We start from the raw sequence: 24,393 nt of genomic DNA on the forward strand, positions 1-24,393 counted from the left end.
CACACCCCGAAAGAAAACCACCATCCACAGACAGCGTGAGCGGTTTTTCGTCAAACTGTGAGAGGTAAACGAGTTATGGCACAGGTATTATTCCTGTCTCTTCACAGTATTAACAAAATTTTACTCACCAACATTATAACTAAAAAAACTGGCACATCTACACCAAACCATCAACCATTCATCAAATAGAAAGAATTATGAAAGTTTTATGACATTGCCAATTTGCACCTATAATTTTCTTGTTTACTTTTGTTTAGTGTGCCTTACTATATGGCACATGTCAATCTTTGGAAATGCACTTTAAAGTCAAAACGTTTATCAAAATTAGTTACCCAACGTGACGCTGTCCCGTGTTTCGAGTCTGAGTAAAGTCTGATTTTAAAACAATTTTTCTTAAAATTTGTATCCACTTATACATAAACGAATTATCAATATTTATGAATAGTTATTAAATGTTGAAATAAATATAATATTCTCTCACCTGATGATTCTCTTTTTCAATAAGATGAAAATATCCACTACAGATTTCATACTGCTCTGGTTAGAATACGAGAGAAGAAAAGCACTGAAATTGTTAAAAAACCTTGTTAATTATTCTAAGTTTAATTATGTTTATTAAATACTAAAAATATGTTAAAGTCTTATCGAATTCTGCAGTGTAACATTATTTGTAGTGCGAAATATAGTCAATAATATTGCTGTAATTATGCCTTTCACAATGATGCGTATGATCACGACTCAGAAAACAATTTAGAATTTTAGATGGACCATTTCGTTGCATGAAGACTGTTCTTCTTTAAGCGTAACGACTACTAATAAATTAATCTATATAATTTTACAATATAATTATGACAGCCCGAACTTTAACTAAAGAATAACCCAATTTTAATCGACGATGATGCCATATGTGCCCATCTGTTGTTGTCCTCAGCTACATGAAAAAATCTTTCCTTACACTTTCCTGACGATGAAAACGACACACTCCCGCGATCTGCTGACCTCTTGCTCGGGCGATAACAGACAAATATCGGAAGCGACAGCCTAAATAGTCAGTCGTCGCTCGTTCTTCGATGAGTGCCATCATCCCAGAATTTTTCCAATAATTAACTGTGTCAGTACTCGGTTGGATATCTCGCCCTGAACATTGAATAACCTTGTACCGTAAAACTTCGATAAGCTTTCTCAACAGGAAGAACGTGGACATTCCTCAACTCTCATGAACATTCAATTAATTAACAATAAATTTAAGTTCTCATGACATTTTTTCCTCCAGGTATTTAGCAACTCGCGAACCACTGTAAACTCTCTCTCACGGATACCGCGAAATTAAATTGATGTCACCCTAGTTTAACTATTACACTCCCAATCAGGATACTATAGTCTTGTAACAGAATGATTTACTTCCTTCGAAATAAACGTTGTTTCGTTGCCCTAGTCTTTGCTTGAGTCACTTCCGGTGTGCTGTCTCTCACTCTGTCCGGAATCTGATTGCTAACAGACGCGGCCGTTCGCGTGACCTACTTTCCAATCGAACCGCTGTCGCCGCTTCAGTGTCAATCGAGACCTAGTGGTGTGATTCTTGACAAAGCACTTTTTTTTTTTTTGTAACTCTTTCCGCCCAGTGGGCACTAAGAGTGCCTCTTATAGCAAGCCCATTATGGGTTCGGCCAGGCCCACAATGGGGCGACCGGGTGGTGAGGGACAGGGACCGACATATCCAGACGGACCACCCCCCGAAAAATTCCTGGGGATTTCTCGACCTGTCCGGATTCGATCCCGGGTCCCCCAGGGCGGTAGGCTGCTAACCTTGACCGCTCGGCCATCCGGCCGCTGACGAAGCACTAAAGAGGTGCCGATCCTCTGGTCACATAATTATTATATAATAATTTCAACAGGAAACAATTGCCGTATCTTTACATTGATTTCCGAAGCACCACTTTGTTGTGTCACAGAGTGACACCATTCAGTAGTATGTCTGAAAACCGCCTAATATTAAGTTTTTACCAAATGTAGATTGTTCTAAGGATCTTTCAGAGTAATTCAGTATATGGAAAAATTTATGATATGTTTACAAAGTTTAAATTTTGCCATGAACTGTTTTGACATTCGTTTAGACACCATTACTGTAATATTATACAAAATATAAATTTGTATATAATTATGTTTGTCGTAGATAAAAATTAAACAATTTACGTGATTTAATAAAAAAAAATGGAAACTAGTTCCAAATTATTAATTTCAGTCGAAGAAATTATATCAATATAAAAATAATTACCTTATAAAGAAAAAAATCTCCATCATTGCCATACCAGCCAAAGCTATTTCCAGAGGAATATAATCATACAACTCCGGAATATTCTTGTACTTTTCTAAAAATAATGTTTTTAATTAAAAACAACTTAAAATCAAGAAACAATTATTTTTGTGTGAATAACAATTTTTCCAGTGTATATCTATAATTTTTTTTTATTCCAATGAAATTGTGTTGCTTATTTTACGTTGCTTTTCATATACACAATATAGTGACACTTTTCAAACACAAGGAAGATTATTCATCTTTTATTCGGTTGGCCCACCGAATAAAAGATGAATAATCTTCCTTGTGTTTGAAAAGTGTCACTACATTGTGTCTATGAAAAGCGTTACTACATTGTGTCTATCCTCGCATTCTTTTATTCAGTGCGCTTGCAGCGGTTTTAGCGCATGTGTTCAATTATTAAGCCTACTGTCAGTGCACTTAAGGTGCGCTTTCAGCACACTGGCAGCACCTCTCGACCATGCTAAAAATAGTTCTTACAAGATGGACGCCTCCATGAGGAAGTATCTTTTTCGGCTACCAAATAATAATCAGTTGTTTGCTATTTTAAATGAACAGATTTTTAACTCCTTTGCTTCAAGTAAGTATCTTTTTAATAAATGTGAAATGTATAATAACAAAACGAAATATAAGAATCTATTATTATTTTTTATGAATTCAAACCTACGGTTAAGTGGGTTTATGAAATACCGTTTCTATTTTTTATTTACAGATTCTAGCAATTTACTGCAATATTTGACAGACAGTAAAATTTTGCCTTCTGAAGTAGATTTATTATCAATAAATCATATAAAAATACATAAAGTGTTAATAGAAAATAAGGATACCATAGGTAGGTGTATATTAACTCATTATCGTCCTAGTTATTTATATGTAAAATATAAAATTTTACTGTGACCTTTATTTTGTATTGTGCATGCTAATTAAAATTGTAACTTCTTCTTAAATGTATAATTATCATTTTGATTATAAAACATTTGGCATTCAAAATAATAAATAAATTTACTATTAGAGAGACATTTTGAGGATTCATTCTATCTTATTTCATATGTAGATTATTATTTTTTTTTGTTAAATTATTTAGAAGTTTGTTCTTTATTGTTATATGCTTCTGAAAATAAACATTCTATATCTTGTCAATAAATTTTAAGTTTTCAAACTGTATTTAATACCTGGGCTTACCTTTATTTTTAGTTATATTCTGCTAAATTAACTGTCAATTTAATTTGGAGCACTGTAAATAACTTTTTATTTGTTTTTGATAGAAGTTGATAATGGAATAAAAGTCACATTTAATGATATGCATCATGGCACAAAATAATGTGAAACAAAAGAAACTGTAGGTAAGTACAATTTATTATTTAGAATCATTGCTATTAATTAATGATGGTAACTTGTAAAACATGTGGTTTATAATTTATAGAGAAAGTGTGGTCAGATAATGCAACAAAACTACTAATTTCTCAGCGCATTGAGTTAGGAAAAGAATTTTGTAAGCCTGTAATAAAAAAGAAATTATGGAACAACGTATCAGGCATTATGTGTGAAAAAGGACATTCTTTCACTGGTGAAGATTGTGAACATAAGTGAAGAAATTTAATGGACTTATAGGAAAAATGTAGACAAAGCAAGAAAATCTGGTGAAAGAAGTATTTGTTGGCCATATTTTGAGACCTTTACAATGGATTCTGGGAAAAAAAGTAACAATGTACCTCCTGATAACTATTTACAATCGAACCTCTCTTCAGCTCCTTCACCATACTTGTCTTCTGTCGAATCTTCCAATCATTCTGTACCCTCTCCTGTACTTTCACAGTCCTCTGCATCCTCACCTACCTCTACTCCTACACAGTCTCTTTCTGTACGTTCTTCATCCCCATCTTCATCTTGCTCTAATGTACCATCTAAAAATTATAACCCTTTTCTCCTTGACTTATCAGAAAATATTTCAAGACCATCGAAAAAAAGAAAGCAAGACAGATCTGCACAGGAACCAGCTTGGTTTGTTGAAGAAATGAAAAAAGAAATGAATTTGATCAAAAGATGTGGGCTGAAATGAAGATGCTAGAGAAGAGTACAAGCATTGGAAAATTTAACAGAAGTAATAAAAGAGCTTGTAAAAAGAAAATAACAATAAGATTTGTTTTAAAATTTATATATTTATTGAAATTAATTTTACAAAAGTTTTGCTTTATAAATTTATAAAAAATACTTTGTTTTACAATATTTAAAATAAACTAATTTCTGTTATAGTATACTGGCACAATGAGGTGACTTTCATTCAACACTTGGCTGGTTTTCCATCTTTTATTCAGTTAGATGGAAAGCCAGCCAAGGGGTGAATGAAAGTCACTTCATTGTGCCAGTATACTACAACACAATTTACAACACGGTTTCAATAGCACCAAAAAACTAATTTCTGTTTAATAATGAAAGTTCATGATGCAGGTATACCTCTTCAGCTATCCTTGCTCGTTTTGTGATACCAGTTTCACAGGGTTGCAACCAGTGCTCCGGATAAGCTGAACACATTTCCTCATAGTCATTATCAATTTCTGGTGGAGGACCATCATTTTACATAATACACAAATTGTGTATAACACATGCTGAAGTAATCACAACAGGCACAAGCTCCCTTCTTAAAATATATAAATATTTTAGTCTCCTCATACGGCCAAAAAGATGACCAAATGCTTGCTCAATAACGACTCTAGTTGAGCTTAAAACTTTGTTATAAATTTTTTCTTTTCTTCCAAGATGACCATTGTCTCTAAAAGGTGTAAGAAGGTGTCTGCTAAGTGGATAAGCACAGTCACCTAAAATGTGTGAATCATTTGGTAAAAGGTTTGGATCATCAGCAATGGCTTGTGCAATTGGAGAGTTACGGTATACTCTAGCATCGTTTGCTAATCCTGGCCATCCTGCAAATGTCAATAAATTTTATATCTGCATCGCAAATTGCTTGTAAAATCACACTTGCCACTTGTTTCCTATTAATGTGAGAATTCTTCTCATGTTTTCTGTAAGAAAACAGAATATGTGTTTCATCAATACAGCCAAATGTATTGGGCAAACTATTAGCTCTTAAATCAGCAAAATCCTTAATTGCTTTTTGGGCTGCTTCACCCTTTAGACATTTTATGATCTGTGGAGCAAGTTCTAGTAGTTGATAACAAACCCTTTGGGACTTTCCAAATTGATCTGATACACCACGGAAACTCTCTTGGTTTCCTAATAACCACAGAGACATGAGCACTATATTTTCTTTTGGTGTATACGGTTTTCTCGTAGATATTTTCGCTGGTAGCACTTTCATCAAAATCAGAAAAGAAAAAAAAATCATGTACTGTATATTCATATTTAACTGTGTAGTTTATATAAGATATGGTAAAATATAGAGGATCAAAACATGCAGTTTCTCCAGAACGAAATGACATTATAGAAAACATTTTAAAAAATAGTCATAAAAATATTAAATAACAGTAAATTATTTTGAAATCGGTTAAAGAAATTGAAGAATTCCCATGAAATAATAATAATAATAGCATTGAATTCGGCTTAAATGATAATTTCAAAAGTATCTTTTACCATATTTCAACTTCACCAGTATCTGAATCGAATAGTCAAAAGACGATTCGAATTACATATTATGTTTCAGCCAAAATTTTATATAAACATTATGGACATATCTAACGTATTATTATTGCTTTTTTTTATAAGTTTTCAACACAAAGGCCCGCGAACATATGAAAATAGGTGACCAAGCCGAAAATAAAATATAATTTTTCATCTGTAATCTGAATATTTCGATAAAAATTAGTACAGCGTAACAAGCTAAATCACAAAGTACTTCCACTTACCTCTACTGTTAATCGTGACATGCGAAAATGGCTTTTAAAGATTTCATTCGAATATCGTGGTACGATATCGTGAACGTAACCAACGATTTTTCCACGCTTTCTTCGTTGTTGAAAATCAGCCATCGCCAATGACATAAATAAACCATCATCATTTCCACGTTTTCTTATAAACTACATCGAACTTAATGGCTTTTCTTCTAATAATATTGAACAAACGCGTGTAAATATAGCAGTAAGAAAATCATTGTTTATGTCAGTCATTTTGAGATAGCTTTCTCTCCAGCAAAAGTGTTTTCAACCATCAACAGCAAAAACGTCACTTCTGGTAGCAACTGCTCAGCACACTGCTGAATAAAAGAATGCGCGATATGAAAAGCAACAATAAAATTTTTTTTGTTATTGTGTAGACAGGAGCATTATAAATACAGTAGAGCGTCGTTTATCCGAAAGCCGATCAACCGAAACCTCGGTTAACCGAAAGCTTCCCAGTCAGACTGTGTGGTGCTGAATCAAACATTTTTGATATTAGATTAACTTCTAAAGTATTATTTTTATATTCTTCAATATATTTATTTTGTTTGTACAAAATAAAGAAATAATTTTTAACGATACAATAGCTACGATTATTATTATAAAAATTTTCGTTAGGCTTAAAATCGACGAAAATTCAACGCGAAGCGACACGCAACGGGAAAATATTTCAACATGGGATAGGTTAATATATGTTTTCGTATATAATCGGTTATCCGAACAACCACAGTCCCCAATTGATTCGGATAAACGACGCTCTACTGTATTGCTAAGTTAATCTGATGTGCAGTTTCACAGAGAGTCATAGGTCTATCAACTCTTTTTATTTTACATTTCTTCAGTTCGTGCGATTATTTCTTTTCAACGTTGTCGATCATAAAAAATAAACCGTACACCAATGGCTCCTGGTATAAATTTGTATTTTTTTTTATTGCTGGAAATTTAAAACACTGTTTTCGCTCGTTTGATGAATTTTTTTTATTGTGTCAGCATTAAAAGTATTTTTTGACGTTTACGTGATATAAATAGCTACTGTATTCCCAGAAAGGTATCTTCGATTTATGACACTAAACCGAGATTAAATATGACAGATCGATCTATAAAGCTTCAAACAAGACTAGGGTTTATCATTTCCCGGTCTTTTGCTTGTGCCGGGATTCCGGGATAAAAGTGAACTGTTTCCAGGATAGAAAGAAGTATTTTTAAGATATACAAAATATCATTACTTCGAAAAATTTCATTTTTTGAAGTAATTTACTTCGTTCTGCAACCTCCAAATTTATATTAATAATGCTGTGTAAGATGTATATAGAAAATTATCTTTGGATTACGTAGAGATTCTCACAAATAAAAGAAAAATTTATTAAAATTTGCTGGAAACTACATTCAACGACAACAACAACAATAAAAATGCTTTGAATTGAGTTAAAAATTTAAATAATTGAACTTAAAAGATAATTTTCGTGATTTAAATAACACATAATACAAAATATTATTGTAAATTTTTTTAGGATTTCAAAAAGCAAAGATGGTCAATACTCTGATCATTCAATCTGGTTATTATTTTAATAATGAGAAGTCCCGCTACCGAGAATGCCCTTTCGTGCTCAATTGATGTGAGTGGAATCGTGTTTAATGCATTTAAGACAAGACGAATGTTATGTGTTTTTTCACCTGTAACCTGGAAGATTTCTAGTTCGTTTTCGAGATTGTTGTACTTTTTTTGCCATCTAGTATTCTTCATTTATCTACATTGGCTGCTTTAATACCGGCATCTAGCTTACAGACCGATAATTCGACAGTTCGTTTGGCTGTAATAATTAGGTTTATGAAGGAAATCATAAACCTAATTATTGACCTCGTTTGTATTATTGACGAATTTGCACAACCTGACCTTACGCAGATATTGAAGCTATTGGGCATGGTTAAATCTTAAGATAAATAACTGCAATTATTCCAGATATTACAGGTTCTGAAAAGTAAATAATTTTAAGAGTCCTGACACAAATAATCTATGTATTGATTATTGACCATTTGTAACATGCCATAACAAAAAAAATTTGAAAACTAATAAGTAGGCTTAAAATTAATAAATACAAATGTATTCTGACAGTTTATGAGTTAATTATACTTTCTATTTGAAAAATTTCTTAAACTTTAACAAAAAATAAGAAAAAAGTGAACTTTTAAGAAATTTGCGGGATTTCTCAAAATGAAAAGAATTTTTCCCGCGATATTTCCCGGGTTAAAAAAAACAACCGGTATCTCGTTTGAGAAACCATAAACGAAACTTTCCATGAACCAAGTATTTGATTAAAATAAAATATTATATAACCAGCATATGTGCACGGAGTTCCTCGAGCAAAAAGTAACGAAAGCAAAGATTAAGTTTATTAGATCATAGCCGGTCTTACCTGTTTTCACCGGCTGAAAAAATTAGGTTACGCTATTCTGAGAAAATCAGAAAACATTTAGATGGGCCTAAGAATTTGTTCGATTTCTGGCTAAAAGCTAAAAACCGCATCTAAAATAGTACAGTAGAAGCTGAGTTTTTCAGTGTAATCCTTAAACCTCTTCTTGCCCCGCAGAAAAGAATAAGCAAAAATCTCTTTTTAGCGTGCATTCCATGACATATTCTGTGTACCATAAATCTGTGTTTTCAACTTTCAATTCTTAACCGTTTGAGCTCTGCGCTGATTATTATTCTTATAATTATTGAGTTGGGTTATGTGAGATATACTCGGTTAACATCGGTGGCTGTGTACTATGCCGGACCAAAGTCAAGGCATAGTAACCAAAACAAAAATTAATGAAGTGTATCAGCGTGTGTGTCTGTGTTCAGGAATTTCTATGTATTACTATTACTATTACAGGAGTATGTATTACTATTCAATTGTAATGTACCCAGGCTTTTGTGTAGTGTTTGTGGAATGACACCTGTAGAGGAGAGAACGACAGGTACAAAAAGAAACCTATCCATCCTCCACAGCTTCTTTATTTCCTGGACACGTTCTGGGTATTTGCTGACTTTTTAATGCATTGTACGTGTATTTTGTACATTGTGAGTATTTGAAATTGATTTGTCTATAATGTATGTGATTTTATTGTGTTTCTCAATGAGTGTGATGTTGGTCTATTGTGGTAAATTGTTTTATCCGTGATTATGGCTTTGTCATAGTACATTTTGTGTGTGTTGTTTTTTAACACTGTCTGTGGGAGGTATCTGTTGTATGGTTCATGGATGTCTACTAATTTGTGTTTCTTTTCAAGCTCTTAATGTATTATATTTGCTACTTGATTATGTCTATGTAAATAATCTGTCTGTGCCACGAGCTTGCAAGGTGTTGTATAGTTTTTGGCATGACGTGACATTTTCTGCATGTGTTGTATTTTTGAGTATGTGTTTTCTATAGTTTTTAGTATTTATGACCCGATCCCGTATGGAAATCATGAATCCTTCTGTCTCCCCAAAGAGGCATCCCAAAGCTAACCAGCTGTTTGATGCAGTTTTGTCAACAAAATTCTCGGTGAAGTCTTAAGGATGCCTACCATGGAGTGCCTTTTGATCCCACAATTGCGTAATGGTGTTTATGCTTTTTATATGTTATGAGTGCAAATTTAATGGTGTGTTTTTCGAGTCTTCTAAAGTTTCTGTTTTGTGTAACTCTGATTTTACTTGCTTTTTGTAGAAATGTCCGTATTTGTTTGTAGTGAAGGTTATCTATGTCACGTCTGTCATCTTTACGTGGAAGGGATTTAGGATAATTATGTTTGTGCTTATTAAGTATTGTTCTTCTTTTCCTTTGGATTTGCTCGAGATCTGTGTGATCCAATGTATAACCCCAAAAGAATATGTGAGTACTGGAATGAAATATGTGTTCATTGCATTAACTGTTTGTTTTTGATTTAACTCTCTTCTTAGAATAGCATTTAACCTACTTTGGTATTCTTTAATTAATCTTTGCTTTATTTGTATGTGTTCTGTTAGTTTGGCCTGTTGGAATTCTAAATACTTGTAGAACGCGCTCTCTTCCATGGATTCAATAACGTCGCATTTCCAAGTGCAAAATCTTCTTTCTTCAGGATTCCTTTTTCTATGTGAAGTGTTTTGCATTTGTCTAGGCCAAACTCCATTGTATATCATCAATGTATAAATGTGTAATTTGGAAAAGTTTATGAAGTTGTTTTTGTGTGATGCATTAAGATTTATGTCTGTCCATGTACATAAGATGTGACAGTGTAAACTGTGTTGCTTTTTCATGTCTTATATTATAAACATATTGCGTATTGTTTAACATATTAGATAAAGGGTTCAGGGCTAAGCAGAACCAGAGAGGACTCAAGGAATCTCCTTAAAATATTTCTTGCCAAATAAATATTTAGTTTGTTTGTATGAAAATGTTACTAAACCTGAAATGTAGTGTTGTTCTCCAGGGCCACATAGTGTTTTGGAAGAATGCAATGAGTGATGGGTGTATTTTGTAAATGTGTAGAATATGTAGCAGCCAAGTCTGTGGAATGCTGTCGAATGCTAGTCTATAAATTCTGTAGTCTATAAATGTCATGTGTATGCTTCTGTGTTGTTTGTGTGCTTGCCGTAGAATGACAGAATCTATGAGTAACTGTTTTTTACATCCCCTGTGATTTCTACGGCAATTTTCTTGTTCTTCCGTAAGAATGTTGTGTTCTTCAACATGTTTGTATATTTTAAAGAGAAATATAAAAAAACAAAGGAGTCAGAACTTTTCATATCTTCCGTATTGTACTTTAAAAAAGTGCACGAAAATTTCGAAATTTTCGTGCACTTTTTTAATGTACAATACAGAAGATTTGTATATTTTGTTTGCGATACAAAATGTCGGTAATTTGTCAAGTGCTGGAAGACATGTAATTGATCTGTATTGTGTGGAGTATGTGATATTGTTGTTTTTAGGTTTTATGTAGGTGATGCCCTGAGTAAGAAATTTTGGCATGTCTCGTGAATTGAAGATGATGTATGTTACGTATTCAGCTAGTTCCTTGTGCAGTGATGTAAACTTTTTGTACCGGGAATTGTGAAGGTTGTATACACCAGGTGTCATCCAGTTGTGTGTTCTGTTAACAGTGTATAGGACATCGTGTATGTATGTTTATTTCGGCACAAGGCATAATTGGTATGTTGTGCAAGTTTCTGTTCTCCTTCTTGATCTAGCCTGCATCAGCACTGTGTATGACAGCACTGGACCAAAGAGAAGATAAGTAAGTTGTGAGTTCTGCTTCTGTTGGTGTGCCACTGTGCTGTGTATCAGTGTTTGTTTTGGTACTGATTTGTGTGTAGAAGAGTTTTTCATTGTTTGTGAATAATCTGTTTTGTTGTTTTCGTAGTGTACTTGTTTTGTATCGTTTGAGTGTACGTGCTTTGGCTGCGAGTTTTTGTTTTAGTGTATCGATGTATTCTGTAAGGTGTGTGTTGTGATGTTCGTGTTTTGTTTGGGTTTTGATTTTTTGAAAATGTTTTTGAGTTGTTTTTTTAATTTCGGTGTTATGTTGTTTTTAGTGTATCGTGTCAGCCTGCCTAATTGCTGTCTAATGTCATTTACTTGTGTTTCTATTCTTCTCTGTCAGGCTGGCTTGTGATAGAACAGTGTTTTGTGTTCATCTGTCTGGAATTCTGTTTTCAGTCCATGGTGTGTCACAACTGTAACTGCCCCAGCAGAAATTAACGTATGAATTAACGTAATGTCTGAGATTGTTGAATGAATTTAGTATGGTAGTAATTTTTTACATAATTTAGTGTTTTTCCTACTACCTTGTTGATTTTTGGTATTCGTTTTTCTTTATGTGGGATTGGCACCTGTATATTTAGTGAGTGTTTCCTGAAATATAGGTGAGAGCAGATATTTCAGGAAACACAGGAAACACATGAATGAGAAAGAGTCTGATATATCATTAGTTGTAGTTGTTGTATGTGTGTTATTATCAGTGCTTGTTGCTGGATTATCCTGACAGGTTACGTGATCTTCGGTAATGTTAGATGTTTCTGTCTGTTGATGTATTCGATTAGCAACCTGCTGTTTGATAAGTTCAAGTGTTGTTTGTGAGATAAGATTGTTGTGTATAATTGTTCTTTTTTTATCAACAACTTTTTTTTTTGGTGACAGCGAGGTAAGGATATCGTTGTGTGAATCAATGGTAAGGTTGTTGTCTGTATGCTGTCATGTTTGCTTCTTTTTTGTGATGGTGTAATATGTACGGATGATAAACTCGTTCATTTCCATTGCCCGTTGGCATGGTTTCCAGCTTTTGTGAGTTTTGGATGCATTGCCACAGAAACACCAATATTAGGTTGGTTCCTCACATCTGTTCAGGGCATTGCATTAGCCATGCTTGGGTCAGTGATGATTTTGCCACCTGTACCCAAGGAAGACTATGGCTTATTTTTCGAATGTGAGCCTCTGCCTAATCCACGAACGTGGACCTTGTTAACCTGGGCGAGTCCGAGTCGGTATCATAGTTAGATCCGGTTAATACCATAATAAATATCACCACAGAAGGTGGGTGTGGTTACTGATAGTTTCATTTCTTCCCCATAGACATTACTGGTATAGATGTCCCTAGCAGGAGCTTGTGCTCCAGCCTGCATTGCCCTATAAATCAGTAAAATTACTGGGCTCTCCCAACACGACTAGGGGGTGACCACGGGATACTGCACATTACAATTGCGCTTCTTGAAGTTTCTATCTTTGATTTGAATCTAGTTCTTTCCTGTATTTATTCATTTACTTCTTTCGAAAACGCTTATTGCACTTTTAAGTACATTTACATATTTTCAGAAAATTCTCAATATTAAATGCAATACAAACTTATTTTATAAAGATAAGTAAATAAAAAAGCGAAGTGTTTTATGCATAATATCCATGCAATCTGCATAATACAGAGAGCCAGAACGTACAGAAAAGAACAAAACACCTATTGGCAACACTACAGGAAACTAAGTTATTATACTAAACGAGATAAAATAAATGATAATGAACACGTTATAAAGGTTCTTACTTCATCAATGTCCAAGGTAATTCACTCCCTTTCCATCCTGTTGGCTGCATAATGAAAACGCCCAACATAATTGTAAGTTCTCAAAGAATGCGGTGCTGCTATCCCTTTTGCATATTTTTCATATAATTGTTAATATTTTAAAGAACTTTTTACTTACTAAGCAAAAACACTTATACCGAAATATCTAAAATAATTTCTCCAAAAATGTTTAAAAAATAAAACAAGAAGAAGCGACACCGTTACTTACCTACTGTTTTATTTGGGAGCGTTACAAAAGTATGGTGAAGAACTACTATACAGATTAAAAAAAATTTAATTCCACAGAATGCAGCAGTTCTATCTCTTATACAATGAGAACGAAGTTTACGACTTGACTGATACAACGAAACTAAGATTAAATTCCTTGTGACAGAATCTAAATATAAAATATTTAAACTTAGTCTTGTAATAGAATTTTCAATCATAATGAAGTTAATAAATATTTAAAAAATATTACATTAATTTCATATAACAAAACTCAACAATGATTTTTGTAAAACTCAAAAATCCTCATCGAACTTTACATGTAATTATAAACTTTATTTTCAGACAAAGTTTTTTGTAAGTAGTTTCAAAAATTGATCAAACATTAAAATAATTCCGAAATTAATAAAATTCCTTTGCTTCTTTCCAAATTATTTACCTTGGATTTTAATATATTATTATTACCTATATTTCAGGTGATATTTTAAAAAGTCCATTTGTTTTGGGAACTAAGAAATTTTACATTGGCCTATATTAACAACCTTCTTGTCTGTATTATTTAATTATAAAAACTACTCAGTTATTTATCACTAATGAACACGCTTACAAAGCACCGAGGTTATTTAATTAACTTATGTTACGGTAATACGAGTTATATCAAAATGCATTTCGACCATGCTGGCTCTTATCAATTTTTAGATACACATAACAGTCTTTAGTGAGAGTTGTCAACATTACAATATATGTAAATAGTACAATTATTACAATTTATTAAATACACATCATTAATAAGATTCTAAATTATTACTAAAACAGTAACACAACAATATCAATTAAGCAAGTCTAGTAAAAACCAAGTTTAGTATAACATCGAAATTCATTTTGATAAGTTAATTAAATAGAATGAATTTATAATAGGCCTGTTTATTAGTGATAAGTAACCTAGTAGCTATTGTAATTAAATTTTAAAAAATTTATCTTTTGAGTATTTTGTATTAAATTGTTCCCTATTAAAATTTTCAACTGTGAGTAGAAAAAAAGGTTTTTAATAGCCAAGATCGAAGGAATAGGTCGTTGTATAAAAACAGCAGTTTAATGGCGGAACAAGAAATGCCCATTTCCATTCTTTCAGACTTTATATGAAATTCCTAAATGATAAGTTTTAAAATAAATTTGTAGCATAATTATTATACTAAAAATATACACTTTATTGTGAGGTATCTATGAAAATATCTGAGATTGAAAAACCAAAATCCAGCAATAGTTTGTGCACTGTTCTTTCTAATACAACTTATTTGAAATTTTATTTGTCTAGCTCAATATATGTTGCTTAGATCATTTATCGAAACGCGTAGCGTAACTCGATAAATATACTTTTACCGTATCATGAATTTAAATTCAAAATGGACACTTGTACGTCACGTAAGTAAACACTTTTCATAATTTACGAAAAACATCAAATATCCCACAGTTATTTCATGTAATTTCTTCTGAAGAATAAATTACGAAATAAACTCATACAGTGTCATGCTTAAACATCGACATTACTGTATATTAAAGAACATTATTTCGTCTGTTGTATTAAAATAACAAACGAAATAATGTATACTAGTATAAAATGAATAAATTGTAAGTAATATTTACGATTTTACTCTGACCTCTTTTACCACTTGAGGAGATAATGCCTAATTCCATCAAAGTTTCGACAAAAGTTGCCAGGATAACCCAACTTGAGAAGAAAGCGAAAAACGACCTGTAAAAAATTTTAAGTTGAATGAAATCTTAAAACCTTATTATTATATCACTAAAAAACAATTGAAAGTAGTCGTGTCTGTGGTATCGAATACCTATTTATTTTCTTGTAATTCAATATATTTTCGCTGTATAATAATCTGTAATTAACTTTATCTTTAAGTAATGACAGTATAATTTGGCAATTGCTTTTAATTACCGTGATTTCCATCTTATTACCCACGAGGTTTTTTCTGTTTTAATGTCATATTTCAAAAGCCCAGACACAATATGCAATATTTAGATTATTTGTTTGTTGTATATTTTAATTACGAATTGATTCAACAATTTCTTTTTTGTCTAAGTGTTTTTAGTAATATTATACCTATACTTGAACAGTTCGTAAGAACATCACACAATAGAAGCTTCTGTACTGTTATAATACGAGTTTGACTTACGTATAACAGTACAACAGTTAATTTGAAAACAGATTAATATAAGTAAATTTTATTTAATAGTCTGTTAACAATGCTCTACGTACTGTACTTATAATTAATATACTGGAAATAGAAATTTTTAATGTGGTAGTATTAACTACACAAAAATCTCTGCAAGAAAAATGTTGTGTAATTTTTATTTATTGCTTTAAATGTGAACGAAAGTTAATTTACTTTCTGCACTCTGTATTTTAAAATTTCAGATTAATTTCGGCCTACTGTTGTATGATATAATGTTTCCTATATATTATATTTTTATAATATAAAAACTTCGAATTTGCTTTGATGTATCTTGTTTTTATTTTTGAAATTCTACCGATATTATCAGTCGGAAATTATGATAACTGTAGCTATGTGTAATGCTTTTAATGCTACCTTGAAGTGTAAGGTACAGAACACGTGTTTAATGGTTGTACAAAGTTGTCATTTTTCTTTTTATCAATTTGTGCATTAATATGCAGAAAGTTACGTAATTTATATAAATTTTACATTTATATAAATTTTAATTTTATTTTAAGAACATTATTTTTTAATTATTGACAATCTTTTTGTTATCATCATCATTAATCAACGTCATAATATTCATTTTTATAATAATTTTAATTTTCACAAAAAACGCAAAATACTTTGACAGGTCGACTAGCTAGTGCACGTGTAAACAGAAATGTCATACAAAATAAAACAAGAGAGAACAGATCAGAGAAACCACATTCCGTTGCCCTATTGATTAGATCTTGGCAAAGGCCAAGAAAATAAACTACATGCTACTAAATTGTGCTAGGTGCACCTGGGAACTAAATCATATAGCTTGTAAAACTCTATATAATGGGGCAATACAACCAATGCTACTTTACGCAACCTCTAGCTGGAATTATGTAACTAGTAAAAATTCAGTAGCAAGTAAATTACTCTCTTTTCAAAGACAGTTTGCCATCAGAATTTCAAAGTGCTGCAGAACTGTTTTAACTAATGCCTCTTTGATACTAGCAGAGCTCCTTCCTTTGCCACGATGTATTGTAGAAAAGGTTCTAAACTACGTCAAATCTACAAACATCAAAGCTCAATAACGATCTCTACTCCTATCTACGGTTGTTCATATGCTACCACATTGCAATTACCCTACTATCTCTGATCATCACCCTGTAAACAAGGTTATTCCCAGGGTACATTTGGTGTCATCTGCTTCCTCCATGGATAATCATGCAGACATTAATATCTACACAGATGGGTCCAAAAGCCTCCTTCATGTCGGCTCAAGTATCTGTATCTTCTTCCAAACTGACATATTTTGCCCAAAATATGTTAGAAGATACAGATACCTCCCCATATACCTCCATCTACCAAGCTGAAGATGCTGTCTACCAAGCTGTTCAGTGGGCCGCTTCACTACCGAACAAATCTCTGTCTATCAACATTTACAGCGATTTTCAGTCTGTCCTAAAAGCTCTATTTAATCCCAATTACAATAGCAATAAAATCACATATATCCAGCACCATATTAATAATCTTGTAAATAAGATAACTTCTATATTTGTTCCTGGCCATACTGGCATATTAGGAAATGTAAAAGCCGACTTTGAGGCTAAGTCCAGCTGCAAAACACACTGACTTAAACTACACTCACAACCCTCTTCTACGTAGCAGCCTTAAAAATTATATTCATGACAACGCTATACAAAAATGGAATCAACAATGGTTGAGCAGTAAATCTAATAGAATAACAAGACTTTGTTTGTCCAGTGTTGAATACAGGTTGTCATCACCATTTAAAGATTTAACGTTTGCTAACTTCTTACCAAGTATGGTAATTTTAGAAGTTACCTGGCGATGTATAACCTGGCAGAAACTGCCTCGAGCTTGTGCTCTACAGAAAACTTAGACACCGTCGACCATGTGATCTATCGTTGTCTAATTTACGATCAAGCTAGACTTTTTCTGAAATTAGAAATCTTTACGCTTGGTTTCAGGTGACCATGTCCACTCGACATGCTTGTTCAGAAGCCAATGTTTGATGCTTTTTACAATTATGTTCAAAATATATGGAAGAAAAGACTATAATTTCTAATTTCTAGTTTTACATTTTAGTTTTCACCAAAAGCCGAATACTAATTTTATGTTTACTTTGTATCATGTATTTTGATTTACGTATTCTTAGTGTTATACACCTATAGGAGTGGTTCTCTTATTGTAATAAAAAAAAGAGAGCGAAACCACCACACGGCCTTTCTCTAATGATAAAAAATGTGTAGAGGGTGAATCAGCTAGCTTTATTATTCTATCACGTCACACGAGATAACGTTAGTACAAAGAGCATTCCTAATAGAAACCGCCAAATTAAAGCCAAATTCAAAGTTCCACAGTTAACGAGATTAAAAACTGAAAATAAAAATATTACGTAAGACGAGATCTATTACCCTCCTACCCCTGAGTAAGAAATCGTAAGAAATCTTTGACCCCCACCCACCCGAAAATACCTTACGTAATTTATAAACGGCCCCTATGGTCCGGGATCGAATCCACGCAAGAAATTTAACAAATTTGTCAAGGCTAACTCAAGAGCAGTTGTTCCGCATCATGTTGTATCGCGATTGACATTTTTTTGAATAATAGATATATATTTTAATTCATACATGCTACTGCATTTTTAATTTTTATTAATTTATTTATTATTAGGCAAGAAATTAATAATATTATATATCAGAATAAATTGTCACAAGCAAAAGAATATTTCTGTTTTACTACTATATAAAATTAAAAGTTCAGTATAAATCTACTAAAAAGATTACTAGTATATCTAATGCAAAAAACATTATGGACAGAAGGGGTTAAACATTTTCTATGAATTGAATGCTAATGATCGTTCTATTTTAGGCTGTGTGGCTGGTTATTATGACGACTAATACGGGCAAAACTAAAAAAGGAGCCGAGCAGCTTGGTTAGAGTAGAGAACGAAGTTTCTGTCTGACGTGAAGTATGGGAATCTAAAAAAGTTACATAATTTATCATGATAATATGAAATACATGGTGAAGTGAACACGTAAAGATCCACCCACAGCAAATTTGACATGAGCAAATTTGTCATATCAGCATGACAAATACATTTGTCATGCTGATATGACAAATGTATTTGCTAATTCTGTAATAAATAAAAATTTTAAGTGTGTGATGAACAATGTAAACGTGGAAACATTCGCATTATCTTTTGAAAGATAAATGACAAGTATATTTAAAAAGTATCTCATTAACCTAAAACTTTTAATCGAACACTCGTTTGATCAACACCTTAGTGCAATGCTTTACATTAACTTTAATTTATGATAAAATATTGAAATCATAAAGTATAACTTACAAACATATTACTTGAGCAGTAGAATAAACAACTTTCTGGTTTTTCTCTTTGCAATAATCAACTCTAGCTGATAGTTCACTATCGAGCACTAAAAAGTATATTTTTGATGAATAAACTTATTGATGAAATATGTATTTAAGTTACTAAATATTATGAGAACACTTACACCAATTTAAAATACTTCTTAAATCATCTTCGTGACAGTCACTTGGAATACAGATATCGAAACGTAAGTCTACTTGAAGAAATCTTAAATTTTTTAACAAATTCAAAATTGACAATGGTTTCTGAAAAAATAATGATATGTAAGAAATATGTACAATTCCACGTGGTTAACATTAAATAATAGTTTGTTTATGAAAATTATGTGATACTCTGCGCATTATACGCTCGGGAAGCGGTTCGTATACAGTTGTACGAGTAAACTAATAACACAGCCTGCATGTTTTTAAAAATGCCATGTAATTTGTTTGCTTATTCAGACATATTAATTCTGATTTATTAGTGAGCGTATCTATCGGTTACACAGCAAACATTCACTAATAAACCAACTTTGATTGAATTACAATTTGTTTGAAAAATATTCCAATTTTCATCATTAAATACACTGATTTAATTACGCAATTCACTGCAAAATATAGGAAAATATATTTAAATATATAAGCTATTGATAGATGATGCGAATAGTGCTGATGCGAAATAAAATATTCTGCAAAAAACAAATATATTATTCAATTTCAACGAAAACTTTTAGTACATTTCGTTGTATCTGTAATGAAAAGTATTGGAAATAATACTACATTTTTAAAAAGTTTACATACGCATGTGTTTTGGAGTGTAATTATTGTTTAATTAAGAGATAAATGTATAGCAAAAACTAAAAACATCACAGAACAATGAAAACAGACGTTTGTTATAATTATTACGAACATAAATAATCTTAACTAGTAGCAAAGGATATTGAAGTTTACTTATGTAAAATTAAATACAGTGTGTAATTTACACTAGAGTATAAACTTATGATTTTATACTCCAAAAATGTTTAAAATATACATATTACTACTGCTATTAAATGTAATCACGCTCGTTAACCATCGAAATCTTTTTAACTTCGTCACGTTGAAGTTTTGTGACGTAGTTTAAAATGCTAGTTAAAAATGATGGCCGTTATTCAGAAGTGTCCTTTACGAATGGTTTATTTTTTATTCACGTGATAGTAGTTTTGGGTGTGGCATATAATTTTTTCTAAGATAAATTTTAGTACAACATAATTCTTAACAGTGGATTATTTGAACAATAATATACGTTGTATATACATAATATCAATAAACTGTTTTATTTAGGAAAAGTTTGAATTATTTTCATTTGTGCTTTGAAACTCCTTGTAATGTAATGTTATCTGTTTCTCTCAAATTACCTTAATGTCAGATGTACAATATATTTTATCGTTTTGTTCTGATGTATTTCACATGGAAACGTGATATTTTTTATGCCACAGTACTTCTGCAATGTAATTCAGAATGTCATCACTAAGCATGCTGATTAATAATTGTTGTTCAATTTGAATAAGTAATAAAATAAGAAAAGACTTTAAGTATGTGAGTCTGCGTTTTCTTTTCATGTTAGTCAACATTGCTACAGGTTAATAACTTTCATTTTTGGTCAATGCTTTAATACAAACTTTACAATCTGTAAAATTTCAAAATAGTTTTTCAACAAAGCCAGCGACATAATCTATTATTTATTCCAATACATTGTAGATGCATAATTATGATAAATTATTTGACCACCCAACTCACTTAATATGTCCATTCATTTTCTTCGTTAATTTTAATAAATACAATATATTAACTATGTATATAGTCTAATAGATAGTTAATAAAATACATATATTATTATGTAGTTGCAAATCTGTTGATTTTTACATCCAGCCTTTCTAATAAAAGTAATCAAAAAACTTTCTCATCGTGCTTTGCTTGGTTTAAAAATGAATGACGAACAATTCAGAAAGTAACTGGACATCCCATTCTTATTTTGTCAAAGAGTTTTATATGAAACGTTGATAATTTCTTTTTCATCTTCATATACTATCCACGAACGAAAAATTTCATGCAGGGCAAATTGTTTCTCGCAATATCGTAGTGTTCAGTCAGTTCTCGTTCTACACACGACATCGCTGGTTTCCAAGTTTTAAACAATTTAAAATGTTTTGGTGCCTTAAATACATTTACTATTTGTTTCTTTAAATTTATACAAAAGACATAATTTTGTAAGAATTTCGTAAAAGCATTGTCAAACAAAATAGAAAATGGTTTACAACTACACAAAATGGACTTCCCGATAAGACACAACCGGACAGCGAACGTCTGAAGTACGATTCCATTCCTGACAAGGTTACAATATTCAAACAATCGGAATGGTATCAGCTGTATTTTTACAGCATGGTTTATGTAAAAAATAACCTGGTGTACTTTAAATAATTTTTTAAAGAAGATCAATATTTACTTACTGTAAAATTTTACTACTTATATGATGTAAAGATAAGTAGAGTTTTGAATTTTTGTTTTATTTGATTCAGTGGTCGATTTTGTTTATTGCTTCATTATAGCTTATTCTGGTAAGGGGCTAAAGCCCCGAAATGCGGTTATGTTAATCAACGATTGCAGTAAAATATATTGGATGATACTTTGTTCCGGAATTATGTGTCTAAATATACATAAAATGCCTATAAAAGGAGATCTGTAAACATCAATACGCCAAAACGAGTTTTACAAAACAGCTATAATTAGGTAAACTGTCAAATATTGTGATTCAATTGAGAAAGAAACGCATTGAATTATATGATTGACATATTAAACCCAATTCCAAATAGATTTTTTTTTTAAATATCGATTTTGTATTTCGTCTTTAACTTTCAATGGAGAATTAAATTCGGAAGTAGCATTTCAGTCATGCTGTATAAAATATTCATGCAGACGATAAGCTTGTTCAACTACCTCCCTCTTCAGAATGCAGATTTAAGTGGAAGTTAATTGAGAAAGCTTATCGCCGTGAGGAATCCGAGATAGAATCCAAGGAGGAAAGTGACCGGAAATTTTTCACGCCCCTCACAATTGTCCGTATTATATGGGTTTGACGGGCGTTTCGATCAATATAAAATAATAAAAATTGAAAATTTTTATTATTTTTAATTAGTGTCTAAATTTGAACATTTAAAACTTTGCTCATATAACAGACATGGTTTTAAACGTTTGTCAGGTATTGTAACATTTCATTTATATTCAAAAACATAATCATAAATTAATTTGAAGTATTCTAGAAAAGTACTAAACTACACTTAACACTAAGTAAATTTAAATTAAATAATAGATAATTAACTTTTTACAGTTTAAACAAATTTATTATACTTACAGCGAGATTTTCCAACAAGTCAAGCAATGTATTGTTTCTAAAACTTAAAATTAACTCTATAGTTTCAATCTTTATTTTAGACAATTCTAATTTGATTGCACAATACTTTCCATTAATATTTATTGAATTTCTCACTGTAGAACTGTGGCCGCTATCAATATTCAGACACTGATCGTAATCGCCCCTGATCCATGGAGTTACACCTAACATACCTGCTGAAGGTTTTCCGACAGAATCCAACACTGTAACAAAATATTGTTAATTACATTTTAAAAATATAAGTTACGTAAAATAAAATAAGAGGTATAAACTATACGGTAAACATAACTATATATTTATCATAAATGTACTCTATCTTTTCTAAAGTCATCGAAATTTAATATTTATTATTAAATTTATTTGTATATAACGTTCAGCATTTGCCAATTGCATAAAATCATCGAACACTGGAAGTTGGTATCATTAAAGAGTACTCAATGTAGTTTTCTGGAAAACTTCGATCTAAGATATAAATGAGTTCCAATTGCTGATAAAAGCTTTTCCAGGAAAGCAGTATGCATTTGTTCCTTTGCTGTGTTTCATCACCCCAGTTCAGTTATATAGTGTAATGTAAATGAGATAGAAATTTGTTAGGATGAAATGCATTCTGTTTGCAGCAAAAGAGTAAAAATTCAGTCTACGAGCTATTTTATTTATATACGTATGAAGAAAAATAAAAATTTTTTGAATGTTGCTAGATTTCAAAATTGCCACGAGACCACACATGCAAACATTTGTATCCACGAAATTTTTTTTCTTGTTTTTTGAATTTTTGGTTTCAGAAAGTCTTATGATATTTGAAAAAAGTATTGGATAAATTTAATACGATTGCAGTTCTATCTCTTGCTACGTATACAAAACAGCCATCAGAGTGAAAACAAATAAAATAAAAAGGAAATAAGAGAAGAATTCGCCATTATAACATAAAGTGCGCAATAGCAAATCTGTCATGAACCCGTTTGAAAATCTTCCCAAATTCTTTTGAAGATTTTAAGCTAATACAGATATAAAATTGAAATATTACAAATCGGCAGTCAGATATTAAATTTCATCGTTATTTCTGTATATACTGTAATCCGCTGTACGAATGTACAGTATTATAAGTGCTGAAGGAACCCGAACTGCACTATATCATCCCAAATACCAAAACTTATCAGTAATAAGAGTCATTTTTTAAAATTTTATAATATATATTAAAATTATTTTAATAGTTTTGTTAAGTTATGGCAACGCAACACTTGGGCGATCATCCTAGGGGAATGCCTTTCAGAAGGTCTTTCTAAGAGTAACTGGCCCCTATTCAGGCGTTACAGATGTGGAGAAAACCCGGAAAACTCCACGGGGCCAGCCTGTCCTGGCAAGGCGCGAACCCACGAAGCGGTTCCGTTCTCTGAACAGAATTGCTTGGCTACTAGTGGGCCAACATATTTTAAAGATATTATTATTTATTTTCAAACACTTAGTTCTATGCATTTTACTTGTACTGAACTAAAATAAATAAATAAATATCAAGTAATTCCATTCAAAATAATAATAAAAGAGAAATCAACAATAAATATTTATAAATCCTTACTTTGTAACGGCCATTCTTTCAACTGTGTTAAATCTCTCATAAACAAAACTCCACTCTTAACACATGATGATGTTAAATTTGTTTCTTCGGAAAGTTTCATTAAATATGGTAGAGCGAATTTGACTACAGATTTTGCCAACTTTCTCAAATTCTTTTCTGCTGCATTGAGAATTTTTACTGTTTTATCTAATTCGCTCCAATTTATTTTTTCTGTACTATTTCCTGTCTTTCTTTCAGGAACTTCAGTTGATTTGCACAATATTATAAGTAGAAATAACACGGTTAAAACAATTTCGATCTTCATGGCTCAA

General features: G+C 31.7%; 1 protein-coding gene across 1 annotated transcript in view; it reads right to left on the minus strand.

The window, feature by feature from the left end:
* Nucleotides 1–19,442, minus strand: part of LOC136980032 (nose resistant to fluoxetine protein 6-like) — a 129,814-nt gene extending 110,372 nt beyond the window's left edge. Inside the window, exons 1-7 of the mRNA XM_067276084.1 lie at nucleotides 19,434–19,442; nucleotides 19,226–19,346; nucleotides 19,060–19,147; nucleotides 15,141–15,235; nucleotides 13,487–13,654; nucleotides 2,276–2,369; nucleotides 482–565 (exon numbers count right to left, since the gene is read on the minus strand). Coding sequence (XP_067132185.1) covers nucleotides 482–565; nucleotides 2,276–2,369; nucleotides 13,487–13,654; nucleotides 15,141–15,235; nucleotides 19,060–19,147; nucleotides 19,226–19,346; nucleotides 19,434–19,442 — 659 coding nt within the window. The remainder of the gene's footprint in view (nucleotides 1–481; nucleotides 566–2,275; nucleotides 2,370–13,486; nucleotides 13,655–15,140; nucleotides 15,236–19,059; nucleotides 19,148–19,225; nucleotides 19,347–19,433) is intronic.
* Nucleotides 19,443–24,393: the final 4,951 nt, after the last annotated feature.

This window comes from Centruroides vittatus, unplaced genomic scaffold (genome assembly GCF_030686945.1).
Source record: "Centruroides vittatus isolate TY-2023 unplaced genomic scaffold, ASM3068694v2 contig_659, whole genome shotgun sequence".
Classification (NCBI taxonomy): domain Eukaryota; kingdom Metazoa; phylum Arthropoda; class Arachnida; order Scorpiones; family Buthidae; genus Centruroides; species Centruroides vittatus.